This window comes from Lepisosteus platostomus, chromosome 9 (genome assembly GCF_059453375.1).
Source record: "Lepisosteus platostomus isolate fLepPlt1 chromosome 9, fLepPlt1.hap1, whole genome shotgun sequence".
NCBI lineage: Eukaryota > Metazoa > Chordata > Actinopteri > Semionotiformes > Lepisosteidae > Lepisosteus > Lepisosteus platostomus.
Window position 1 is genome coordinate 29,802,879 of NC_142619.1, and position 27,899 is coordinate 29,830,777.

The following is a 27,899-nucleotide window of genomic DNA, read 5'->3' on the forward strand; positions in this document are numbered from 1 at the left end:
AAAGGGTTCCATTATTTTGGAGACTGTAGTACATTTATTTCAATCCTTCATTTTTGCAGATGCCAGATATGCTGTGTAGCCCTAAATATTGCCTTTCAGGAGACACCCTGGAGACTCAAAATGTCCTATGCACAAGATGGCCAAGCAGCCTCTTGTCTGCTGAATGATACGATCACATCTTTTCGAGAGTTTTGAGTTTTTCATGGTCAGTTTAACAACTAAGAAAGTGTTTTGTATAGGAGGTTTTTCTGAGGTACAGTGCTCTGCGCTTTCGGTGTTTATTTTACGTAAACAAATCTTCCCTAAAAGTGCAATTTGCATCATTGTGTTTTCACTAGATCTCAACTTAGCAAAATGTATTCATTGTCCTCTGAATACTTGTATTGAGAACACATTTTTATTGAATGTTTATGTGACGATTGCATACTACACACTATTGAAAAGAATATTGTCTAGAACTCTCATTCAACGAGTTGTGAAAGTAAAATGGTCAACTGTATGCACATATATTTTTAAACTGCAGGGCTAAAGGTGAGTTAAATGGGTTAACTTACTCTGTGATTAGAGTGATCAGCATCACCTGTGAACTCTGCTTGAGGGATTGATGAGGCAGAACACTCAGTGGCTGAAACATGAGGTATAAGCAGAGTTTCAGGATTTTATCCACAAAATAGAATTGGCCAAGTTTAAGTCAAGGTCACATGACAGGAAAACACAGGAACACTATGTGTAAATTTCTCACTGAATTAATTGTATTTATTGGCTTGTAAGTTGGACTGTATACAAAATTCTGTAAAATAAATTAAAGGTGAACCTTTATGTTATGTTCTATGTTCTTTAGTTGTCCTTTTCAATATTCTTTGAACATATAAATTCATCAGCAGTTTTAAATGATAAAGTATGGTACGGGACAGCTACAGATGTGAACTATGTTACATTAATTAGCTGGGAAGTCTGTAGAAATTCAAAAAGCTCCTGTACAATATACTGTAAGTGGAACCAATGTCTGCTATTACCAAGAGACCCCTGGTTGGCTGAATTTCAGCAATTTTAATAATAATAATAATAATAATAATAATAATAATAATAATAATAATAATAATTGCTTACACTTATATACCCCAATTTTACCCCATCTGTCCTGAAGTCTCACCTGAATCAAATAGAGGGGACAATGCTGTTAAACTCTTTTACTAGAAAGGTACAGCTCCGTTAAAATTTCCCAGTACAGAAAGCGGCAATTTTACAATAAACCTGAACAATAATTGTACTAAATACTAACAGTACAAAGAAGGCAAAAAGAAAGAAATTACACAAATAGTAACACAATAAAACTGTATTACATTTGTGCTTAAAATTATTACAATACAGTATGTACAAGAGTAGTCCGAAAATAAACATCTCATGCCGTGTGACACATAAAAACCAATCATATACAACAGCAAGCAAAGAAAAATCTTATATATTTACAGCTGCAATTTAAAGTGAAAATTTATTGGTCTCTTTATTTTGCAAAAACATTGCCTGCCTTGTGCATGTTGCGTTTTTAACACAGTAGTTTATAGAAATAGTGAAGCTCCGTATTTTATACGGCAGATATTATTTTCCCATAAGCAAACAGTGTCTTAAGGCAACGGATTGGACAAACTGGTCATTCTGAATATTGTAATAAAGCAACACCCTGGAGAGGCTTCTCATTCATGGCAGCAATATAGTGTAGATGAGCAGCAGTGATTCAGTTCAAGTACAGTATCTGCTCTTAAGGAGTGAAGCTACAGTATTATTACATTAATGGGTTAAAAATACTTCAGTAGAAAAAAGAATGAAACCACCAGCCCTTCATCAGTCACTTATGGGTAGATAAACAACAGGACTCATGCAAGCAAAATAGCAGATAAAGACACTGTGGACAACTGCATGGGAAACACTCAGGACGAAGGCAGGTGAAGGTTTGCTAAATATCGAGACCTGTGAACTTTCACTGTAACACATTTCTGTTGAGTACTGGCTTTAACTTGTCCAGCATCAGGGCAGATTGAGACTAGAATGACACAAATATGTACCAGGATATGAATAAACAGCGTTATGTGGACTGAAAATGACCTGACCTCCTGGTAAAACCCATTAGACCTGAGAATGGGAGGTGGCTAGACTGCATCTCCCTCACCTCTGTGGCTAAGCACAGGAAAAGTGCCCGTAAAAAATAAAATAAGATTGCAAAGTTGGCATCCTGTTTTTCTTTATTTCTATGAATTTGTCCCCTGAAGCACAGAAGCAGTTGCCAGAGCTCAAGGAGAGACCTACAGTATGTGCAGATCCCAGTAAGGCCTGTGTTGGTGGCTGAGGTGGGAGAGATGAAGCCAGCAGTCATCCCAAACAAACCAAATCCCATTCTGTCCTTCATATCTGAGCCAGGTCTCCACTTTGCTTTTGTCTGTCCCTATAGCTAATCTATACAACAAATCCCTGTCTTGTTTGTTATGTACATGTGGGGAGAATGCTAAGAAGGAGTTAGTGCTTTTGGTGTCAAACTGCAGGTCTTCTTTCTGTGTCTCTTTTGAAGCCAAGCTCAGCGAACTTGGGGCGCGTAGCCTTCTTTCATTAAGCCTTCCTCGTAGTCTGTCTGGCAAAGGATCATATTGTTCTTCAAGAAAAATTTGTCACCCACGCAAAACCTGGAAATGGAAACAGCAAGAAAAATGAGTTATTGAGCATCTTATACAGTCTTCCACAGACAGTTCTTCATTAGCATGAAATGGCTGGCTTAGTGATGTGTTGTGCTCAGGTTCGTTCATTTTAGGTCTACAGCCGTTACTTAAGGCATCACCATCATCCAAGACCTTTTGTTATTTTTAAAAGTGAATGTAAGTCAGTTTTGACCTTTTTTATTGCAGCCAAGCTAAGATTAAGTTTAATGAAACACTCTGACAAGATGTCCTTGGGGCAGCTTATCTTATTTGCAGTGGGGGTCCTACAAGGTCTCCACAAATGTGGAGATATTGTTTACCTGAGGATACGGTTTCTCCACTTGTCTTTATTTCACTTTACTTTTCTAACCACCTAAGGAAAACGTTTCAAGTTGCCTCAGGGACTTTCACCAAAGCAGCACATCTCAGCCAAACCATTACCTGCCTTCTGTGATTCTGAGGTTAAATGTAACATTTTTCTGTTATTTTTAGATTAAAGTCCCCATATCAGTAAGACTATAAAACAATGGGGCATATATACTAGTTTCTGTGTTTTTAAAATAGTGCATGGACTACTGCTTTTATTGATATTGATAAATTGATATTTAAATTGCTTCTGTATACGCCTTATGAATACCATTTATATTGGTGCACGAACATTATGAGGCACGTGTATGAGTACAGTATGTACGTAGGCATAGTACGAGTTTCATGTTTTTACCTTATTCACTATTTTATGTGCCATTAAATGTTTATATAATAAAGCAAGTAGGGAGCTACAGTATGCCAGCATGTGATCTGGAAAGGAACAAATAGGGAATAATTATTTAACACTGAAAAGTAGAAAGAAGGAAAAAAAATATTTCGGCTGTTGGGTCTTAAGTTGCTTTCTTCTCACACACCTGGAGAAACCTCAACAGCTGAAACGTAGTGTCCTTTCTTCCTACTTTCAAGTGTGGAATAAATTTCTGCTTGTTACATAAACAGTGATTTTAAACATGTTTTCCAGATAGATTTCTGTAATTCACTTTTGACAGTATTGGGTAGTATTTTCCCTTCACTTGTTTTACAAACAAAAGAATGCTTGTTGCTTAAGTAACAGCTGAATTTTAACTTCTCAGACCATCTGGACAAATATACTGTAGTGTAAATTGAAACACAAAATCCAGACATCCCAGAAAATGACAACAAAGAGCCTCAGAGCACCTTCTATACTCTAGTTTCAAGCCCCAAACATAGTTGGTTTCACTCCTTGGTCCTTGTGTTTGTTTGCCTTCTTAAGACAAGAAAGCTCAGGGATATTTTTGTAAATTGTAGCTAGTCAATCATGTATGTTTAAAGCTGAAATACAACAATGAAACAAAAAAGTAACCGTACCACAATGATGGCATTGGATTAATTGATTAATGTAGAGTGTCTTTCATATTAATTTGAGGCTCTTTAAGAACTTGCTGTGTCCACAGTGTTATAGTAAGCTGCAGTAATATTAAGAGTGACAATGCAACACCGTTATTTTAAGTAACCATTAAGACATAGGTTGTGCAAAATTAATTTTTTTTTTACATTCATTAAAATGAACTAAATGTATACAGTATTTAATTTCACCTGTGGTCATATTTAATAAGTTCAGCATTTGAGACTGGTATGTACGTTAGCTGATAAATAAAACCAACTAATTGCTTTCTTCTCTTTTTGTTAACCAATTAGGCTTTTTTCTGTTAACACCTACAGTATATGACAAAAGAAAATGCAAAGCATTCAGTCTTCTTTAGAAAGGAACATCTGAAACAAAGCTACACATTTTCAGATCTGTGACATGCCAGCCACATGCCCTCAAGGCACACGTTAACTACAGTACAGTAATCATTTTCATCTCTCACAAAAGAACAAGTGTTTTGCACAAAAGAAAAAGAAAATCTCTCCAAGACCAAATCTAATTATGATTAAGATACCATACAGTTCAAAACACATTTGACCTTATGACACTAATTCTTAATTGTACCAGTATGTTTTGTAAGGGAAGCTTCTAGCTTGTAGAAAACATACTGAAAGTCTGTAAATTACAGTAAGAATGTATACAGTATGTAAAAATGGTATATACACATCTGAAGTAACAGAAAAGAAAAAGAAACATATGGTAAACTTCACATATTTCTTGATTTTGCTCGTGCTGTAAATTGATTTAGTAAACACAATGTGGAAAAGTTGTGAGAGCCCTGGAGAGTTCAGCAGTAGCTATGGCCAATAGATGCTGCCGATCACTTTCTGGTTTCAGGCTTAAAAATATCTGTCATCCAAAAATATCCAGTAGTTTTCATGTAGACATGCAATATTGAAAAAATGCTTACGGCCTGGACCAACTGTCTTTCTTCTTTAATATTATTTTCACCTTCTTACTAGGGCCTATTTCTGATTCCCTTACAGTTTATCCTGTAGAGTATGTTTTTGTTAAATTTTCTTTTTGTTGTACTGTTTTGTCTTTTTTTCTTTTTTGCACTGAGTACTGCATTCTTGAGCTTGGAAAGGTGTCTTATTTATCAAAATTATTATTAAATATCCACCACAGGACGTACAGCTATGAGGCTAATATCTTGATCCTATTACTCAGAGTTCCAAATACTACTGAGACGGGCTCCCCATTGGCTCAACCTGTACAAACGCTCATGTGGCTGATCCTGACGAGTGAGGTTAGTCAGCCAGGGACCTCAGTGGCTTTCTGGGCACTTGCAGTGCTGCAGGTGCGCAAAATGCCTTGGGTCTGGACCTTCAGTGACATGTCAGAAGATGGGAGGCACAAGGTTTGCAAGATCAATCTGCAGCTGTAAGCCGAGACATGGAGAACACAACTGACAATTCCAAATATATATATAAATGGATCCATAACAAAACAAATAGTACTTAGACACTTCTCTCACATTCCATTTTATAACGTTAAGCACCTCCCCAAACAAATATCCAACGCAGGTTTAACTTTTTGAAAAGAAGCTGAATGCTCAACGGAGAAACATCACCCAATTGTGCCATGTCATGCCATTCAACTACATAGTGAGCTTAGAGTTCCAACCAACAGAGTCCGTAGATGAAACCTCAGTGACCCTCAATTATGCAAGCATGGCTTTTCTGGATTTATCTCAATCTTTTGCTTAGGTTCATCATCAGAAAATTTGATTTATAGTTGTTTATTCTAGAGGTAAGCAGTACAACATCAGTGCAATCTGGTAAAAAAAAAAGGACTTCATCGACCAAAAAAATTCCATCGGTACAGTATCTACCCAGTAATTGGAGTCTGCAGATACAGAAAATGAATGTTCTCCCCTCCAGGGTGAGCTTCACCAAATGCGGAGTAGCTTACCAATTCTGGTACCACATAGATTTGAATCAATGATGTAAAAAGTGGAAAAGTGGAAATTTTCTCACTGAGCTTGTCTTTCTCTCATAAAGCAGTTCATGTTTAGCCACAAGTTGTAAGAACACAGGTATAAGACAAACACAACATTTGCTGTGGAGTTATCTAAAATCAGAACAGATTCACACTCAGACACAAATTTGATTAAATAAAACAATATAATATAATATATTATAATACACATATATTATATATATAATATATAATATAATACACAGTGCTGTATTTTATTTTTTTATATTTTCTATGGTAGATTCACCAAAAAAAGGAACTACGGAAACTGCTATACATACAGTACATACTTGATTGCAGTAATTTAACCTTCAAACGCTGATGTCAGCTGCAGCTGACCTGGTAAAACTACACATAATTACACATCATGACCCAGATGACCTCTGATCGCAGACTCTGTTTATCAGATAGTAAATTTCTAATGATGTTCCACTAGAAATCTTTTTGCCATTTGTCAGATAGATTAGATTGCTTTATTGGATGCATATCCTTTAATGTTAGTCAGGCTAAAAGATTTTCAAATGAGACGCTGCTATGGCACGGATGTACTCAGGAAAAGATTGGAATGTGAGACAAATGGAGCGACTGATTTTCTTGTTGGTTGTACGGAGCTTGAAAAGAACTAGGAAAGAGCTATGTGAACACAAGCTTTATCATGAAACAAATATGACATGTTAATTCTGTAAATATATTTCTGTGCAATGTAATCTGCTTGATTAGTTTCATACATAGCTAAGTAATTAAGGCATTAATACCACTGTAGTGAAAAAATAAAAATACTAGGATGCCAGGCATACTGTACATACTCTTTACAAATCACGTAACAGAAACAGAACTATTATTACAGAGTACAATTAGGCACATGATTGTGTAACCCTTAATGATGTAACTTAATGATCAACTTTGTAAAACTGTGTATTTAAAAAGGATCAAGTCTATGGTGACCATATGACTCTACAGTCACTGGGATACTGCAAAAGAATTTTAAAATGAACCTGAAATGGAGTGATGTTAGCTTTTAAATTAAGAAATTACACCTTTGCTGAAATTAATGCTGGTGTTTAATGATCATGTGCATTAAATTTATTACCCTGATCAAAGGTTTATTATCCTTGCCAATGACCAGAGTGAACAGCTGATCAATGTCAATGATTTGTTTGCAAAAAGTCATTATAAGCTAGGCTTTGTGTTTTAACATTATTGACAAAAGATAGTTACTTACTCACTCAAAACTGTAACTGTAAACAAACAGCAACACACATGAATAAACATTCATATTTACAATAAAAGTAAAGAACACTTTTTGTATTATTTTTTTTTCTTTAATTAATTTATTCTAGAATTTGATATTTAAAATTCTATTTCATTGCAATTTCAAAATCCAGTGCTGTCTGAATTGCCTATTTTAGCTACCAAATGTAATTTCTCAATATTGTAAATGTATTTCTAAAAACTGTCTATAACAACAAAACATATCAATTTCCCCTCTACCTTGGCCTACATAAGACATCTTCAGGATTCTATAAGATACAAGCCTCACATCATAAAGGCGAGTCTTCAGATTACAAAATAGACAGTAACCACTGGGGACCAGGCCTGGAAAGGCATACTGCATGGGTTGTCTCAATTTATGTTGTCAACAGATAGTCATAATACTCTAGGTAATAGTAGTCTGTACGGTTATAGTCAAATTTTCTGACTTCCTTTGAATTTCAGTTGCCACAGCCTTGTCCACTGATCGCTGAATGCAGAACCTCTTACGTCAGGATTCCTGATTCCACTGCTCAGATTCTGGTTCAGCCTTTGATTGTGAATCCTTAGGCAACAAAATGGGCTTTCTAGGCAATTATATTCCTTCTTTTGAAGCTGATCAGGGACATTTAACTTGATGTGATCATCTGTCATTCTTAAGAATTTGATCCTGGCCTTCATGTTATCCATGATGACATCAACAGGGGATATTATCTTCAATACACTGACACCATGTGCTCAGCTAATGATTTGCCTGCTGTCTTATCCTTAATATTTAAATAATAACTTAGATTTTTGTATGCTAATCAGCAGGATCAATAGAGCAGTTATTGGAGCTGGCTGTATGAAAATTCTGGAATGGAGTAGATGGATTGACATCTCCCTATCGGTTGAGTTTAATTTCTTTTGTAAAGGAAAATCAACATTCATGTCATGAAAGGTATTGTTGGGGCATATTTAAATAACCTTTTCAGGGAATGTTTCAAACCGTAATAAGTATTTAAGATTTTATCACACTACATTGGAAAAGATTTAAATGTAACTGTTTTAGAAGATAAGATAAGATCACTTTATTAGCCATATATAGTTTTTTGCATTAGGAATTTGTCTTTTTTTCACATACTCCAGCTTGCCCTCCATGAGACACAGACACAGACAGGGAGAGAAGTTTGGGGTCAGAGCGCAGGGTCAGCCATTGTACGGCGCCCCTGGAGCAGTTGGGGTTGAGGGCCTTGCTCAGATGTCCAGCGGAGTAGGATTCCTCTGCCAGCTGCGGGATTTGAACCGGCAACCTTCCAGCCACAGGCGCAGATCCTCAGCCACAGAGCCACCACTCCGCCCCAAATACATCCCAAATACATATTTTTTTTCCACATTGGAATAATAACTTCCCTATACATGGTCATTATTTATCATTCCAGCTTACAGTTTTACTGTATGTGCCAAGAGAATGTCTCAAAAATACAGTAACTGTTGTGAAAACATTTCTTCAAAGCAACTGAGGACAAAGTAATATACAGTGTTGTACTGGCTGTTAGACCATTTGAAATTCAGGATTCAGTAATATTTCTGTGCTTTTCCCTTTCCTCTATATGTGTATTTCTGTTATAAGTTTGAGGCTCTGCTGCTCCAAACGCTGCGTGACACACATTGACACGCTGTAGGAAGTCTAGGTATGTTTTCAACCTTATCAAAGCTTCCAAATTCTGCTCCATTTTGTATTGTAGTTTACATTAAAGATGAGTGGCACTTGTTTGTTTTTTCCTGTACATTCTGTACATAGCTGCCAAACAAGAAGGTAACTACAGAGAGAGGAAAAAAAACTTTTATGATGACTAACCTATTGTGCCAAATCTGTTTTTACTAAGATTACTTTTTTCAGCACGTGTCCACAGAACTTTGTGAGGCAATCAAAAACTTGGCTCAGAACAATAAAATACCTTTGACAAGCTAGACAACATGTATATACAAAGATAATATCTTGCTGCTTTGCTGACAAATGAATTTTCATTCTGTCAAACGATAGGGAGATGTCATTTGCATATTGTCTCATTGATGCGTTTTTCTTAACCGTTGTGTTCTGTCACCAGGAACCGAGTGAAGCTCACTCCTTGGTTGGCTGACATCATTATTTGTTTTGTCAGCTTTGTAAGGTGCTTTAAAGGCTTTCCAGCTTTGCCTAAGAGTTTTCAGGGCAGCACAGCCTATATATCACACTAAGGAAGCTCAAAATATATCAGCTAAAACATCAGGAAACTGAAAATAAATGAAAGCAGAAAACGATTTCAATTACGCTGCCTGGCTCACCATAAATCTTGGGAAAGTGTCACAGAAATTGTGATGGGCATCTAGTGCATGCCAAAGCACCAAGAGCAGACCATGTGAGCCCCACTAATGGTTATTTTATTAAACACTTGATAGGGTGTCCTAATGTAAAAGAAAAAAAACGTATTCAGCTTGAACAGTTTTTAATTCAGAGAAACAAAATTGTCTGCCTTGCACGACCAATGAAGATTAGCTGACTTCTTGCATTAGCCAAGTTTGTCTTACGTTAAAGGTTGAAGTGACAAGACAATAACTAAGTGCTAATTGTGCGTAACCAGCACCATTGATATCCAGGGCCAATATACTTTGTATTAAATGAAGCGCGGCACTGAAATATATGAGCTTCTGTACTAACGAAAGCAGAGTTGTACGTTGCTTAATTGCTGAAGGTAGAAGTCTAACATCTAGAATGTTTTTTGCAGTCAACACCTTCCAGTGGTGAAAAGACTTAATGCGAAAGCAACATTCATTAATAAAAAACCTATTTTTTACGTTCTCTGGAATAAAAGTTGATGTTTTGCAAATATAATACTCAAATTACAGGTGATTTCTAAATGTACTATAATTGGGATATTATCTGTAGCCTACATTGTTTAAAAAGTGCCAATATATATTTTTAAAATCTAAAATATTTTTGATACTGAATACATTTCTAATATATTTTCTATCTAAGCTGTGGTATAAGACAGAAAGGAGTCTTAGCTTATTTTGACTGAGAATATTTGGCATTCTGTTTAGAGCTGCATTTTTTATATATCAAATGATTTCTTAACTACTGTAAATGTTGCTGTTTCTTATAAAAATGTTTAATGGTTTCTCAATTATTATATTGAATGTTGATTTATTTCAAGTTCCATTTTTAAATACTTATCAGATAAAACAGGATAATATTGTAAACGCCTTCAGAAAATAACATTCAACATCTACTCTATTTTCTTGACAGAATCTGATTTCCTCTTTGTAAGGAGTACATTGTACTGGATCAGAGACCAGAATTTTGTTCTTTGTATGATTGTGTCATTAGGCAGAATGGTTTGACCAAGAACAAACACTCCCCACCTCCAAGAAAGCTACCACGCAATAATAATTTTGATAAAAACTGATATAATAAAGTCTTCTTAGTTTACTAATCATTACAGTATATATAGGCTTCAAAATATGTATTTTTGTGGGCAGATGTTTGCACCAATGATCAAATAATGTACTGGGGGGTATTCTAACATGCAGGTGTTACAACAGTAGTTCGCAGAAAACTACGGCTCAGATATACAGTATAATGATATCAATCTCCGATTATGAGGGTAAACTAAAGGTGTGGTTAGCATGCTGGAGTAGTGTCCATATACAGTATGTTCAGAGAATGGGTGAGCACATTTGAGGAACATGTTTTCTGTGATGCTGAGGAAGCATGCTCTTCAAAGGACATTTTGTTTTTATGTTCCATGTTGGTCATTCATAAAAGGCTTTAATCTTTTGTCCTACTCTCCATTTTTTCCAATGAATGGAAAAATGCCATGACAATGTTCAGTTACCCATTGGAGAGTGATCACTATTTCTTTCATTAATAAATACAGATCTACATCTGTAATTGTTATTTTGAAGAATATTAAAGTACAGTGAGCACCATGTTCTTGTTTTGGCAGATGGAGGTCAGCAGACTCATCCTCCAAGTACATTTAGTTTTAGAATATAATCAGTGAAAACCTAGTCTTTGAGTTAGTAAATTAAACCAAACAGTATTTATTCTCAGCTTTAAAATGTTAAGGCATGCTTTTAGAAATTCCAGGACAAATAGAGGCTAATGACATATAAGAAAAATGGTTCCACCAGTTTCCCCTAAATTTCTCACACTGTATTGAATATTTTATTTCAGAGAGTATGAAGAGATGAAATTGCTCTCAAATGCCTCTCAGTAAAATAGAGATAGCTTCTTTTCATTTTGTCAGTGTATCTCAGATTATTCACTTATAAGGCCAAGCTCCCCACATTCTGAGGATAATGTTAAACAATGTGTGAAAAATCAAATACTTTCTTTGACTCAGGAGACTGATGCCTCTATGAGTAGTTGTAGGAAGAAAAGAGTTGAAAATAGAACTGTTAAGGTGACCCACAAGTTTTCAGAATATGATTATTCTGACACTGTAAAAAAATCCATCAGTATAAGTTGTTTTTTAAAGCTACATAAACCTCACTGGCACCCTTTATGCATCCATTTTAATACAGCCTTTTCATTTGCCTGAAACTCCTAGGAAGAGAAGCTACTTTAACAGGAAAATGACTGACTAGTGAAGAATAAAACCACATTAGCCACTTTTTACTATAAACCTTTTTGGGCATAATGTTACCTTTTAAAAATTTTGGGAACACGAACAAACCACATTTAACTCATCACTGCCGACAACAGTCGATCCCAAGCCTTTTAATACAGTTGGACACTGCTCTCCCACAAATATCACAAATGAAGGACAAAGGAAAGCGACTGGAAATCACTAACTAAATGTCATGGGGGCTTTGAGCAGATAAGCATCTCGTCTTTATACATACAGTATGCCAAAAGCTTTAACTGGAAGGTCATCACAAAATAATAGATTTTCAATGTCTTTTCTATTTTTAAAAGCCACACAAATGTTATACATGTTGTCTCTCAACTAAAGTTTAAAGTTCAGTAGTAATTCAATTTATCCATCCATTATCAGAACTGCTTATTGTTATTGGTACGAGTGGGAGCTACACGTAGTTTATTTTGGAAACATAGGGCACACGGAGGTACTACATCCTGGATGGGATGCTATTCCCCTGGAAAGCACACAGGGGCAATTCAGAGATACTAATTAGCCTAGCCAGCATGTTGTTTGAAGGTTGCAGGGAAATGTAAAATCAATGTAAATAAGCCATGTCACTGTTGCTTCAACAGCTAAATTATATTATCAACATTTCTCAAATAAATTTGCATGCTTAATGAACTAATAAAATGACTTTTGCCATACCTCTAGTTAAAGAAAAAATGGTTTATTGAATTGAAGTGAAAACTCCAAAACAACACTAATTTCTCCTGATCAATCATTACATTATTATTAGTTGGAAACAAAGCAAAACGTGCCAGTAAAACGTTAAGACACTTGTCTAAAAATAAGACTTAAGAATTAAAACCCATAAGTTTGAACTGTTTTATGGAATATAAAGCAGTTTTATGGAGTATTTTGCCGGTTCAAAAGTTGAAAATAAACACACACAAAAACAGATTATCGTAAGATTGTTGCTTTAGGATTCCACACAATAACGAATATAGTAAGTTAGGGTTTGATTTAGTAAAAATATTCAAAGCCACTTGCTAAACCATGCCCAAAATTATTTTCTAGGTCATGTATTATTTGTATGTGTCTGGTTCCAAAGAGAAGTACAACACACATTGAATAAGCAGAATAAAAAGGGTCTGTATTATTCTTTAAGAATTGCAGATTTAAATTGCTTGGGTACTTCAACCTTTTTCTTCTTTTCAAAAAAGAATGAATCATTCTTTATACTAAAAGATACAAATAACTTGGAAATATAAAATGACGGGATCCTATGCAAGCTGTTAGACTGCAAATGGATGTGTGCTGTATGTATTTAATCAAAGATACAGTCCTTCCTGTTTCTATTGTTCTCATAGCTGGGACAGTTGGTGATGGCCATCTCTGGAACATGCGGCATAATCTGGATAACAATCTTCTCTAGCTCTCCGAGTCAGATATTTCTACTTACCTCTGATTGCAAAGTTGGCAGGCGAAGCAGTCCAAATGGTAAACATTGTCCTTGGCCCTCATTACCATCTCGAAGGCAGGGATAAGTTTGCTGCAGGCTGCACAGTTCCCCGTGACTCCAAATAACCTGCCAAACACAAAGGATACACGTGTTTCAGTCAAACTGCTCACTCAAATATTTTGAGGTCCTCAAACTGTACTGTTATACAGTACAATCATGGTTTATGAACACCAAATTATTTTTTGGAAAAATCCTTTTCACAAAATAATAGCAGTGCTACAGTTAATTTGATCTCCCAGTCTTTAGTCTGAGTAAAAAAAAATACTTAAAAGTTAAAGTCACAATACTAAAATGCCTAACTGTGTACTTATAGATTTACTCTTAGCACTTATAAGGCAATATCATTGATATTAATTGGGCATTTCATTCATCTTTAAACATTTTCATCACTGATCATTTTCAAACATAGGTTTTCCCACAGGTACCACAGGCTTAAAGGTAAAACAGCAGGGCCCCTGTGAACAGAATCTGCGAGCTTCCAGCTCTGAGTCCAGAGCCCTGACAAACCAGGTAACAGACTGTACAACTGTGCCTTTAGAGGGAATTAAATCAGAAGCATCCTAAAACATGATGCAGCAGAAACCACACGCAAAAGCAAATGTACGAAAAGTGATTAGTGTTTTCTGTTCTTGATATATTTGTGCAAATAAAAACAATCATGTGAACCTAACTATTAATGGAAGTTCTTAACTGAACTTATAGTACGAGGGATAGCGACAGTCTGGTTTTTCACCTCCATTGTTCTAAATCATAATTATTCAAAGCTATATATGTATACAAATTGCTCTTCTTTTCACATTTTGCTCAGCCCTCTTCCACCCCATCTTCATCTTTGCAGCTGCCTCTTGGTTAATACCTCACTCGGCCCAGCCTCCTTGTCCTCTGGCCAGGGAACTGGCCTTCAGCTAAGCAGGTTAAGACACATTTCACTGCATCCTAATACTCAATAAACGTCATCAAACACATACAGTATAACACCTGGAGGTTGTTATTCCTCATACTGTACATTTCTATGATAACTGTTTAAAGTGACCCAGGTTATACGCTAAAAAACAATGTTTTGGAATATTTGTCAAGCATGCAATAAAGCCCAGAGTAAGGTATAATTGCTTTGTCACACATGAATCTCTAGGCCAGAGCCCAGTTTTTTAATATAACCTTAAAAACTACACATTTTTCTATTAAGAAGATCCATAAAAAGGAAGTTCATGAACACTATTCATTATTCTAATTTAGTGGTTCTGTAAAGGGCCTTAATAAATTGCCTTTTTCCCCTCTGGAAATGTGCACTCATCAGATAATTAATACAGAATTCCACCCATTTCTTGAAGACTCTGTTAATGGCAATTTATCCTGAAATGTATCACATTTATGGAAATAATCAAAAACTATTAATTCCAGTGGCCGGTATACAAGCAAAACAGGTATCACAGAAATTGTATTTTTATTACACACTCATTATAATTTGATTATGCACGTGCATGTCCATCAAATCTTCCTAAAAAAGGAAACACTATACGTCCCTGTCTTTTTAATCTTTTCAAAGAATTTACATAAATGGGTAAGGTTTACCAGATTTTTACCTGTGTTTCTTACATTAAACAGCTAGTGCCCTTGTTACTGAGTGCATGTTGTTCTTTCAGTCAGATATATGGCACTAGGATGGAATTACAGACACTTAAGTAAAAAATAAATGGTTTCGGGGGCACATCTTTTGTAAAAATTAAACCACAATATTATTGTTTATAGCATCTGGAAATAATTTAAAAGCTGAAATATTTTTTATTTTATAAAATTATAAGTTAAGTTATGTAAAGCTCCATGTATGAGGATTCTCCTAACTACAGTATGTGACTGCTGCTGATTTCTTAGCTACTCCAGCTAGACACATCTGCTTGCCAAAACATTAGACGTAATCAGTTTTAAGGTGTTTGCATTTCCAGCCTACAGACATCTGCCATTTCTGCCCACAAAACTGTTTTACTATCCCTTATAGACAGGTTGTGTGTTGGATATCAGAAAGGCTATCCTACAATAGATGAGGTTTTGCTTGAGGATTCTGTTCACAATGGCATTCTAACACGTTATTGTCAAGCGCCTACAAAAATGTGTCTTGTTTCTTTTGTAGGTTAGCAGATGTCTGCTTCCTCTCCCTCTAATGAACAATGTGACATTATCATGCAATTCTTTTAACAACACAATACACACAATGCTGACCTAACCTATAACAATCATGACTACACCCTCTCATAGGATCAAGCTTCTCTCGCTTTACTTCTGTTGATCCTGTCTACGTAAACAAGTTGGTAGCTACAGTGAGACCACTTGCGGCTACAAACTACTAATTGTGGTCTGGATCAAATTCCTATGCCCATATTCAAAGCCAGCTTCTCAGCTCTTTGACTGTTTGCTTCCTACATCATCAATGAGTCCCTGAAATCTAAATGTCTACAACTACAGTATCACACCTACAATATGTCCTACTTCTAATTTGCTTTTTCTAACAAAAATTCTGAAAAAGGTGGTGGTTGCTCATTTACAGTCTCACTTTACATCAAATGAGGTCGTTGAAACAGTTAGTGTTTAGATGGAGACACTGTAACAGCCCTTGCTAAGGTGGTCAATCTATTTGCTTCTGACTCCGAGTGGCTTAATATTCTTCTCCTTCTGGATTAAAGTGCAGTTTTGATTATCAATCAGAACAGCCTACTAGACCACAAGAAAATGTATGGAGGGATCACTGGTACTCCCCTTTGATGGTCTTGCTCCTGTTTGTTGACCAGGAACATATTTGTAAATATTCGATGTTTTGTTTCTTATGATGTTCCAGAAGGCACTGAGCTGGGACTTTTACTTTTTAGCTTTTAAATGCATCATGGTCAGATCATAGCATTTCACTGTCATGTTGATAATATTCATTTTTTTTTTGCAGACCAGATTAAATACTACTGCTGCTGGTTCAGATATAACAGATGTTTGTTTTAAGCTAAACTGTAGCAAGACTGATGTTATACTCATAACAATGTAGCCTGTGTGTGTACAATGTCCAACTGTAGCTTTGCAAAGGTGGGGACTTCAGTGTTTTTGTTGACAATGTTGCCATTAAATCTTTAATGGATGGTAGAAACCTTTTTTGAGCATCATAAATTCCATACTTCTGATAACCTGGCTTCTTTTAAGAAAGGGCTGGAGGATATCCTTGGATCAATAAACTGCTAACTACCAAACAGGCTACACAGGCTGAATGACCTACACTCATTTGTAACCTTTATCATGTTTTTAGAAGGTTATCTTTCTTTTACCTATGTAAAATTCCCTGGTTCAGACTTTGCTCTGCCTGACGCTGAAAAATTGAGACAAGCCTTTTTTATTCAAGATTAGTTTACTATAATGTCTTATACACTGGGGTACATACACAGAACTAAATGGGCTTCAGTATCTGTGACATCTTTGACTTATGTGCTAAACATTCTGCATAAGAACTTAATTCCTGTCCTCTGTAAACTGCACAAAGAAGTACACTTAAAGGTTTTTCTATTCACATGTAAGACACTGAATGGTCTTGCTTCAGTTTATAGAACTTACTGAATACTGTAAGTGTGATCTAACTTTTAGTCTGGTTCAGCAGATCTGAGATTTTTCTACTCAGCTGAAGACCAGGATTCACACAATGGCCTTATTATCTACAGCACTATGTCTGTGATACTCACAGTCCAAATTGTTTAAAGAATTTAGAGAAGAGTAATGTTTTACATTTTCAAAACTCAGTCAAAACCAGCCTTATACATTATATGATCTAGTTTTACTCCTGGTTTCACTAAGTCATTTCACTGTGCTTTTTCACATTTGTTTTTTTTCTGTTGTTAATCATATGTGAGGTACTGTACAGTGCTTTAGATTTGTTGAGAAGTCTTCATAAAATTGTATTATTATTGCAGTTCTCCTAGCGAGGTAGAACGTGTTCCCCAAAAAGTCGGGCGCCTGATCCCAGAAAAGCTATTTTCCATCCTCATATGGTATCAAAGCATGATTCTAATGCTGACACTGATTCTAATTGGTCATAATAGCAATACTATATAAGGAACACTGTCGATTAAACAAAGTAATGTAATGGTTTGTTAGTGGTGGATTACATATGAGTTACCTATTGCTTAAAACTACTGTAGATGCAAGCATTTTTAGGAATAATTGTAATTTGTTATAGTTCTATGTTAGTGGACATTTACAGTATAAAAACAAACTAAAAAATGTATACTTTATGTTATTCTTTTCCTAATTAGTAAACTATCATTAGATTGTAGTCTATGGGATAAAGATGGCCCTAACCTTGCGTACGTCTGGTCACCTACACATTAGCTTGAGGTTTTTATCAGCTTCCCAAAGTTTGTTGCTTTGTATCTCTCCCTTCACCCCATCATCACCCTCACTGCAGCTCCTTGGCTCATTCCATCTAATGGGAGGTTACAGCGGCCTTCTCCTTATGGTCAGGCTGCTGTTCACTGAGCCAAGTGGGTTAAAGCAATAATTAAAATCAAATTACTTTAAATTTTTGTCTTAATTAGGATCATCTTAACTACTGACAATGATGATATGAAAAACACCAAATAAATAGAGCCCTTGTCACTTACACTTACTTAAATTTTCTCTTTAATGTACAGGATATTCTAAGATAGATCAGTTGGTTTCAAAAGAAGATGAAAAAAAAGATTATTTTTGAAAAGTAGACATCTGTTGTATCCATCTTTTCACTGTGTCACTGTCACTTGGAGAGTAATGCAGTGTACTGGTAAGCTATTTGTTATACTTTTGCAGGTGTAGTTATTCTCAGTCCTTGTGCATTGTTAATTAACTAAGAGCTAAAAATATGAAGAACAACCAAAGTCCTTAAAAACCTAATTGCTTAAATGTTTTGTAAAAATATTACTGGTCCTGTTTCTATAGTAATTTCCAAACAAGCCACAACATGCTTCAAAACATGGACTCGACAATCAGCTGCCAATATCTGATATTAGGGTGTTATGAGTTGCATGACCCAGAAATGCAGCATTACAAAAAACGTTCTAATATCATCTGATCTCTCGAGAAATTATTTTCTTCTACAGATATTTCTCTTGGCTTCTGAAAACTGTTTATAATCCTGGATGCACCTGTATTTACTTGAAAAAGTACAGGTAGCTCTTAGCTTAACTTTATTTGCTTTGTTTTTTAACTCAATTCTGAGTATTTGCAGTTCTACACACCGTGCAAATAAGAGTTTTTCACAGACTTTTCTTAGCTTGGACACAGACACAACTTTAATGGATTGTGCTCATTTGTTTGTGGAGATAAACTATGTCACTGTAAGAACTGGTTTGTTCACAGATGACATCAGATTATAGACTAGCCCCAGGTTAATTCAAAACTTCAAACCACTTGCCAGTTGTGAATTACAAACCCTGTACGCACTGACAGGAAAGCAAGAAGGTTCAGTTAAAAGAGAAAGCTGCAATAAAAATACTGTTTATAAAGAGCAGCTGTTGGGTAGCAAGGCAGCTTTGATACAGTACTGTATATCTACTGTAGGTCACTGTCTTGTTAACAAATATCACAATTATGTATTATTTATCGATCTATCAATTTTGTATCCGCCTTATCCAATAACGGGTTGTGGGGGAACCGGAACCTATCCCGGCAAGCAATGGGCGCACAGAGGGATACACGCTGGATGGGACACCAGTCCACACACCAGCACCCCAGGAACTGAATCCAGTGGCTCAGTGCTGCAAGGCAGCAATGCTAAGCACTGTGCCACCATGCCACCCATGTACAGTCATCCCTTGCTTTTCGCAGGGGACAGGTTCCAAGACCTCCTGCGAAAAATAAAAACAATCTGCAAATAATTGACCCTCCACTCCAAAACAACTCCGGTCCCCAAAAACCAATATTTTAGTATTCTTTTTCCAATCAAGGGTAATTAAGAGAACATTCGAGAGCATATTGCTTGATTTTTGTATTTCTTGACACATGGCAAGGGAGGGGGGAGACGAAGGAAAGGTATAAATGTCTTGGTTACAAATGAATAACTAGTTTCTCTGCCCAATAAACGATATATACCATTTTCATTCTTTTAACGTGTCTAAAACTGCAACTTTCTGCGGCAAAGTCATCCCTTTCAGGAGTCTTTTAGGTCCAGGATTACTAGCATGAGAACTAGAAGCACGTTTAGCTCCCATATTTAATAAAAATAACAGATATGGGGCACAAAAAACTTCACTCGAACAACGAAACGCAGAGAGTTAACAGACGCAAAAAGGCACAAAGGCGGACTAATACGCCACGCACGTGGGCTCGTGGAAACGCTGTCGCCTGCCCTGCACTTCCCCAAAATGTTTTTGGGGGGCGACCCGCAAATAAACAAAACTGCGAATGTACGAACCCGCAAAAAATGAGGGATGATATAATACCATTTATTATATATGTAAAAGCTATATTGCTGTTTTTCTTTAAACTTGATAAGAAATACTGATCTTTTTTACTTTACATAGTTCATGGATATACAGTAGGTTATTACCTTTGTCTCAGGATGCAGAAATGAAAAAACTTTTTATAGTGTTCATATAGGTCTTGCTCTTATTCAGTCACAGACCTCCTTTATACAATTACAATACATCTTCTGTTTTGTCACTCATAAAGGACCTATTGTAACAAACAACATTATTTTGATATTTCAGTTATAGGTAAATATCCTCATACTGAGGTAATCTCACACACAAAGTAGATTTTCTTCACTTCCTTGCTTAGAATGGAATCTATTCCTGGAAATAATATACCGAACATAAGAATTATATTCAAGTTATTTTATTCCATCTTATGTTTTACTACCCCAAGCTAAGGATTTATGTTTGGTTCGAAATTATGGGATAATATAGACCAGTGCTTCTCAGCCTTTAACCTGACGGTCATGTTATATGTAAAATAAATTGTAACCCACTCTAGCTTTGATTTTATAAGTAATGGTAGTACATGCTACTACTACATGCTACTACAAATCATCTCAAAGAGAATTTGTAGTGGAATGGCTGTGTGTGTTTGGTTTTTTGCACAGAGAGACTGCAGACAGGTATACTATACAGGAAGATTGTAAATCACATTAGGCCTTGATCTTTGTAACTAATAAATGCCAATGATGAAAAAACACAGCTACTATATGATGATGATAATGGCACATGTACAGGTGCTTCCTGTTTTAATGTTAGGCACTCATTTCCCAGCTTTCTTCCTAGTAAAATATGTTTAACTTGTGTTTTTGCTATTTTACAATAATTTTCAAATTTCATTCTTAAAGCAGGCAAGCTATTTGCAACCCACATACACATAACTCACACCACTACTGTAGGTCCCGATCCATAAACTGAAAACCACTAGAAAACTGCCTTTTTTTGTGTGCATCTTATAAAAGGCATCTACTACCTTTTCTAATAAGAACATAAGGAAGGTTTCAAATGAGAAGTATTTTGGCCTATTCAGCTCATTTGGCTGCTTCATACTAAATAATCTGAGGATCTAGAGTATCAGTTTCAACAACTGCAGCTTGTTCCAGACCCACACCACCCATTCTGAATATTAATATGTATTAATATTTGCTATTCACCAGGAGAAAAGCAGCTTCAATCTGGCTGTTTTATAACAGGAAAGGGGACATTTCAAATGAACTGGGATTTGTTTACTCCTTTTCTTCAGTCAAAACACTGAGCTTCTCTTAAGTCCCTCTGGCTCCTGAAAGGTAGAGTCAGATATCAACCTACCTGCCATCTCCCTCTTATTACATCACCAGTCTGACGCACAGGCTGTAATGGCACTCAAGGGAGGCAGAAAATTAAAAGCAGCTCAGTTGTAATGAATTCAAAAGCACTTGGTTTAAAATTAACTGTGCTGTAGTGGAGACATTAAAAGATCTCTCTACACATACTGCACAGACCCTTCTGTTTTCTGTTTAACTATTCTAATTTTATTCTTTAAAATAATTACCAAGGGTAGTGAAAGCTTTTATACATCTTTCTTTTTTGGTTTGATGGAAGACTACTGGATGTTACTACTACAGACATAGCAGGTTTCATATTATCAACTCTATAACTACAATATGGGCGTGCCTGCATGAAAATATCTTTTTATTCTTAGTATTCTGTAAAATAAACTGCTCTTCAAAACCACCCAAAGAAATAAAGTCATGATTCATGTTTTCAGTTATGAGCCTGGTACAGTCTGGTTCTTACAGTCTGGGCAGTAAGTGTTGGTAAAGGCCAACATGTTTTACAGGCTTTAAACATGAAAGACAATTTGAAAGGGATTGAAAAACAAATTTCTCGTGCCGAGTAAATATTTAGAAATACTGTATATCCAAAACTTCAAAACAGTTAAAACGTTGGCTATCTGCTATCTAAGTTTAGGATTTAGGAGTTAGGGTGATGTCAAATAAACAGTGTTGGTGATGCAAGTTATGAAAAGATCATCCTATGACTATATTTATGATTTTCACAGTTATTACTGAACAAAAACTGCATACATAATCCACCTCTGCATGGCCCAATCTCAGCCTGTTTCGCTGATAGTTAAATTCTATGATTTTGTCATTTCTGAAGAGCCACCAATTAAATTATTCCACTAAGCATTTGCTCACTGGACTCTGTAAAAAGAGTCTTCACACTGGCTGCAGGAGAAAAACTACTTTTCAATTAATTTCCATGAAAACACTATACCAGAGTCAGTTTTTAGTAGTATACTGTATAAACTGGATATCAGATTAAGATTTTATTTTAATAAATTAAACAATAACAAAAACATTCAATTTTGAAGTAAAAGATGTGCTTGTTTCTTTCCCTAACTTCTTTCTTTCCTGCTCAGTAGATGGAATCATACACAGTATTTTAAATTTTACAATGATTTTCTTTTTTCATAAGGGGCAACATGTTCACTTAGGATAAGTAAAAATACATTTGCAACAATATGAAATGCATGTTAGTTACAATACAAGTGAACCACAGTTTTCAGGTGAACATTTAAGGATAAACACCCACCTCTTTGTGTGTTTAAAGTATTCATGGTAACAAATTTGATATTACATCATTAGGGGAATATTCTTCTACAACAGGAAAAAAAAATCACATTAATAATATAGCCACTGCTGAGCGCGTTTGAAATTCTAAGTGTGGTTCCCTCTCTTCCTCTCCATCCCTCTGACTTCAATTGCTCTGGTTCCAGCATGCATTTATCAGCTACCTGATTAGAATTTGTTTCCACACAAACCATTGATCATCAGCCTATTACTAGGCAAATGACAGTTAATTACCCACTACATTAACCACTGGGACCTGAGACCTGCTTCTCCTGCCATCAGTCAACATGATAAATGTGGCAAGTTCAGTAATGCATAGCCAGCCCTGAGCTGCCTGCTATGGTGTGAACAACCCTCAATCTCACTTCTAGGCCCAGGGAAAATCTATGGCAATCTGCATAATTACAAGCTCTGGGTTAATAACAGACAAATGATTTGTTGCATCTAAACAAAGTCCTTGGAACAGGTCCCCAGTCTCCAGCAGCCTGCCTAGCCCGGACTTGCCTTGCATTGAGTCTGTCCCAGAGAGGGGGTGGAGGTGACGGCAGAGTCGTATCTTTCCGAAATGGAGAAGAAGAAGAACAAAAACACAAAAACTAGGGGTGAGCTGACCACTGCAACCATCCAGAATGTGTTGCCCTTCAATTTAGGGTTCCCGTGTATGTGATTTTTAATCATTAAACAACTCTTGAAGCAGTATTATCTCAATTATTCTCTGCGTAACCAGGGGAATTGGGCTTCAGATAAAATTTTCCTCCTCGAGTGCGCCTGCCCTGCCTCACTGCCGGCTCCATCAGTTTTCATCTGCACCTGGACTCTGAAATTCTAATGATGAATTATTGCCCCTTTCCCTAAGAGGGCGAACCTTACAAGGGAACATTTTACTGAACTGTCAGCTTCCAGACTGGGTGCGGAGAGGCGGAAATCTGATCTAATTAACTCCAAGACAATGCGCTTGTTACAGACTATCTCTCTCCCTGTGCTAGTCATGGGGGTCTGGAAACAGGCCTAACCTCATCCAGCGAAACGTCTCAGACACACGCGCACACCATTCTTCCTGACAGAAATAAAGCTAAATATAAAATCAAATAATTCAGATGCCAATACCTTAATTCTCATCTGTTTTTCCTGTAGTTGTTAATATTGATATAGGCAAATAGGCTTAACCACAGGGTGAATTGGACAGCTTTTCCATTGAATAATTTCCTTACTGTATGCATGTCTAAAGCAAAAACAAGAGCAAAACACATTGACGTAATACCAAAGATACATCTACCTTTGAGTTAAAAACTACTTTTGCATTCCCTAGCAAACAGGAGATTATCAAAGAAAGCTGACCTTCATTCTTTTGCACCATTTCAGGGAAAAAAAAAAACATTAATTTGTTGGAAGCTAGAGTATTAGCTCTAGCTACCGTAGTCAATAATGTTCAAATGCATAAGACCAAGCACAGATACATTTCTATGACTTTTGAACACAGCTTGAACATCTTTATTCTCTATTTTCTGCAATACTTTCACAGCTGAGTGGAAGAACCCTGTAAACAAGAAATAATCAAGCTTTCAGTAAGTAAACAGTTGGTCAGCCTTAGTAATGAAAAACAAATGAGCTACATATGGTGAATTGCCTTCTTTTGTTTGTAAACACTATATTCTTAAAGTCTGGAAAAAATGTAGTTTCATGTGAACTTCAAACAAACAGGACATTCACACTAAATATGCACAGAATTTTCAAATTTGAGAAACATGTAGGATACATTTTCAAACACCACAGGGCCGGAATGGGTCACTATGGTTTTTATGCCAATACATCTGTACTGCTTACAAGATCATTGCAGTTGGATTAAAATGATCTGAAAATGTGAAATGGGCATCACCTCACAAATCATCTCTCTTCTTTGGTAAGATTATTTTAACTGTTGAGTACCAGATCAGAAAAAAATTAGTCTCACAGCTTGACTACCAAACAAAATAATAGTACCTAAGCTGCCATTCAGATAACATAACAAACCAGTTTGTTCTCTAAGCCTGAGCTTGGGACAAACCAGCATATCAAACTTTGGAAGAAGAAAAATAAACTTAAATTGTTAACTGCCAAATATTATGAACCATAATTGAGAGATGCATTGTGTAAAAGTAAAATGTTATTCAGTAAATTCTGTGTTCCACCTGTAGCTTGATTGGCATATGCTGTAGTACCTTAAAATGTTCACAATGAAGTTTCTATGTTTATGAAGTGTTCCAAAGTAATGTTAGAGTTAAGAATTTCAAAAAAGACTTGTGAGTTGCTTTAGACACCAATACATCAATAATGTTTTTTTAATTAGCATTACTATTCAAAATGTAGTCAAAATGGAAAAAGTGTAACACTAATACAATGGCTATGCAGATTAGCAAATTTCTGTTTTAACATTAAAATTCAGTTTTCCAAAACATGTTAAGATACTGTAGGGTCAAAGACACAAATTCTTTATTAGTTTGGTACAGGATAAATTTTTACAATAAATCAAGCTGTTCTTTGCAAATGCACTGAAATGATTTATGTAAGATAAAAGGAACTTGAAGAAGCTTGTTAAAAATGAATATTTGCTATTATGAAACAGAAATGTTTAATTTCCAAAAACAGCAGCATGTAGTTACTTTGTACTGGGAGGTAATTTGACATATATTGATGAATAGTGCCCTTGGCATTAATTTTTGGTCATGGTTTCATTTTTTTTCCATTACTTTTGCTGGATAAAGAAGGATCTATAATGATCAAAAGTACACAAATCACAAGAATATATAGGAGAAGATTTAAGAATAAAAAGTTATGTGCAAACATATTGCATACTGATGAGAGAGCTCCCACCTGTGTAAGTTATATCTGTACAGTATGCACAAAACAAAAAGTCTCTTAAAGTTTGCAAGAGCAGCAGTTCAAGTGACCATTTTTTATAATCCAATAGTTCCAGAATTCCTAGTTATTTACATTTTATTAGTAGCAATATTTTTATCAAACAATGCCTTCAGACCAAATATATGTAAAAATGAATAAAACATGTACTGTAATATACAGTGCCCTCCAAAGGTATAGGGACAGTGGAGTATAAACTAGGAATTTCACTATGAAATCTAATAACAGGTGTTCCTTAAGAAAAAGGAAACACGACTGATAAATACAAATCCTAAATATTTAATAAAGTCAATTCAGTTATATACCTTCGAGTCAATTAAACAAACTACTGAAACTTATTTAATTTTGGAGAAATTTATTTTGAGAGAACAATTTTGAAGCTCATTACAGATATTGAGCATAACAAAATCAAGAGTGAAGAAGAACAAAACCACAGCTAAACTGCCAATTAGGTAAGACCGGTCACCTAAAAAATGTACAGTAGCTGCAGTTGATAGCAGAACAATTATCAGAGATGTGAAGGAAAACCCTAAAACTACTGCCAATAAAATCACCAACAAGGTATTGAAATCTGCAGTTTAGAACAGAAGGCTACACCTGAAGATGGGAAACTGTCATAAGCACCAAGCACAGAGAATTGAAATTAGAATTTGCTCGTAAGTACAAAGATGAGCCAGAAGAATTTATGGGACCAAGATCTAATTTTACCAAAGTGATGGAAAGGTTAAAGTGTGGAGAAGGACTGCAAATGCTCCAAAGAACATCACTTCATTTGTGAAGCCTGGTGGAGGTAATATCATGGCCCAGGCAGTGAATTGCTCACTCATCTTTATTGATAATGTAACCAATAAAGGAAGCCATAGAATGAATTCTGACATTCAAAGAAACATTTTCTCTGCTTGTGTGTGAAAAAATTCTTTCAGACTTATTGCACAGTAGCACATCATCATGAGTTCATTAAGGATTAAATGTGGGAAATCTTAGACTGGCCAAGTCCATATCCAGATTTTAATCAGGTTGAGCGAGTATTTCACATGCTAAAGAAAAACGTTAAATCAGAACATCCCAAGAACAGGCATGAATTCACAGTGGCTGCAGTAAAAACATGGAAAAGCTTCTCAAATGATTACACAAAGAGTTTGGAGAGCTCAATGGGTTGAAGACATATAGTTACAGTATTGCCTCAGAAGGAACTGCTACCAAATGCTGATCCAAATAACAAAAAAATAAGTCTGAGAAGGAAAGACATTTTGAAATTTTAACCTGACAAACAGGAGGCTATCTGAAATTATTTTCAAATTCAGAATTCAGAAAGAATTGAGAGTGGGAGAAGAAATTCAGTGTCAAAGTATTAAAAGTAAATAAAATAAATAAATATTTAAAAAAGTAAAACATTAGCAATATCTGGTCATTTTTATAGATGTCTGCTATACTTACAGTACTACTAGATTGTAGGTGACAACTCTTTTTAAGTTTATATTTAAATAAAATTAACACTTCAAAGCAAATTTTTCCTTCAATTATTTCAATACACTCAAGCCTGCTGGAGGTGTTCACTTGCATATTTAATAAACTTATTTAATAAGTCCACATAAAAACAAGGCTCAATAGGTATTTCCTCTAAAAAGCTAACAAGAATAAAAGGTGATAACCTCTTAATTTCTCTTTTGCTTAATGAGCTATATCACAGTTTGACAAAGTAATTTATAACATCCTAATGATGCACATAACAGTACCAACATGCCTATCTGCCTCTTAAATGATTGAACAGCAAGAAAAAAAAGAAGCATGAGACGTGATAACAGACAAAATCCAGTATTTACTTGAGTGCAAAAATTTCAATAACTGTGAAAATGATATCTTAACTTGTTGGCTGCAATTATGAATTTACTACAGTACTACTTTTGGGATTAAAATGGAAATCTGTGCTTTTTTATCACATGGTGAAATGGGACCTTAAAATATTGCAAAGATCATACTGGGGTGAAGAACAAGTGCTAGATCTAGCAAAAACACAAGCTATTCGACCTATTCAGCTTGTTTGGTAGTCAGCAGCTAATTGATCTGAGGGTCTTAACCAGCCATTTCTTCAAAGACATGATGGTATCGGCTTCACCAGCATGGCTAGGTAGCTTTTTACAGACTCGCACAGTGTGAAATTGTGCCTGTTCTTCTTAACCATTAAAAATGCACACACATACAGTAGCTGAACAGTAATGAAACGAATGAAGAGAACAGAGGTGGGGAAGGTTTAAGGTCAAAGCCAAATAAGTTTAATTTCAAAAGGTAAACAGTATTATATACAGTAAAAGTACTGTATATATTATGACTTCTTATCAATGGTCAACTCAACAAGTACAATAGCAGGGCGATAAGATATTAAAGGATTGAAATATTTATTGAATTTCAAGTTCTTTTTTTACAATAT

At 35.6% G+C, this 27,899-nt stretch overlaps 1 protein-coding gene across 10 annotated transcripts in view; it reads right to left on the reverse strand.

The window, feature by feature from the left end:
* Positions 1 to 1,175: 1,175 nt before the first annotated feature.
* lmo3 (LIM domain only 3) overlaps positions 1,176 to 27,899 on the reverse strand; it is an 82,646-nt gene continuing 55,922 nt past the window's right edge. For all 10 annotated transcript variants that reach the window (XM_088644663.1, XM_088644662.1, XM_088644666.1 and 7 more), the window contains exons 3-4: positions 13,426 to 13,551; positions 1,176 to 2,675 (exon numbers count right to left, since the gene is read on the reverse strand). In XM_088644663.1, coding sequence (XP_088500789.1) covers positions 2,570 to 2,675; positions 13,426 to 13,551 — 232 coding nt within the window. In that variant the 3' untranslated portion in view covers positions 1,176 to 2,569. The remainder of the gene's footprint in view (positions 2,676 to 13,425; positions 13,552 to 27,899) is intronic.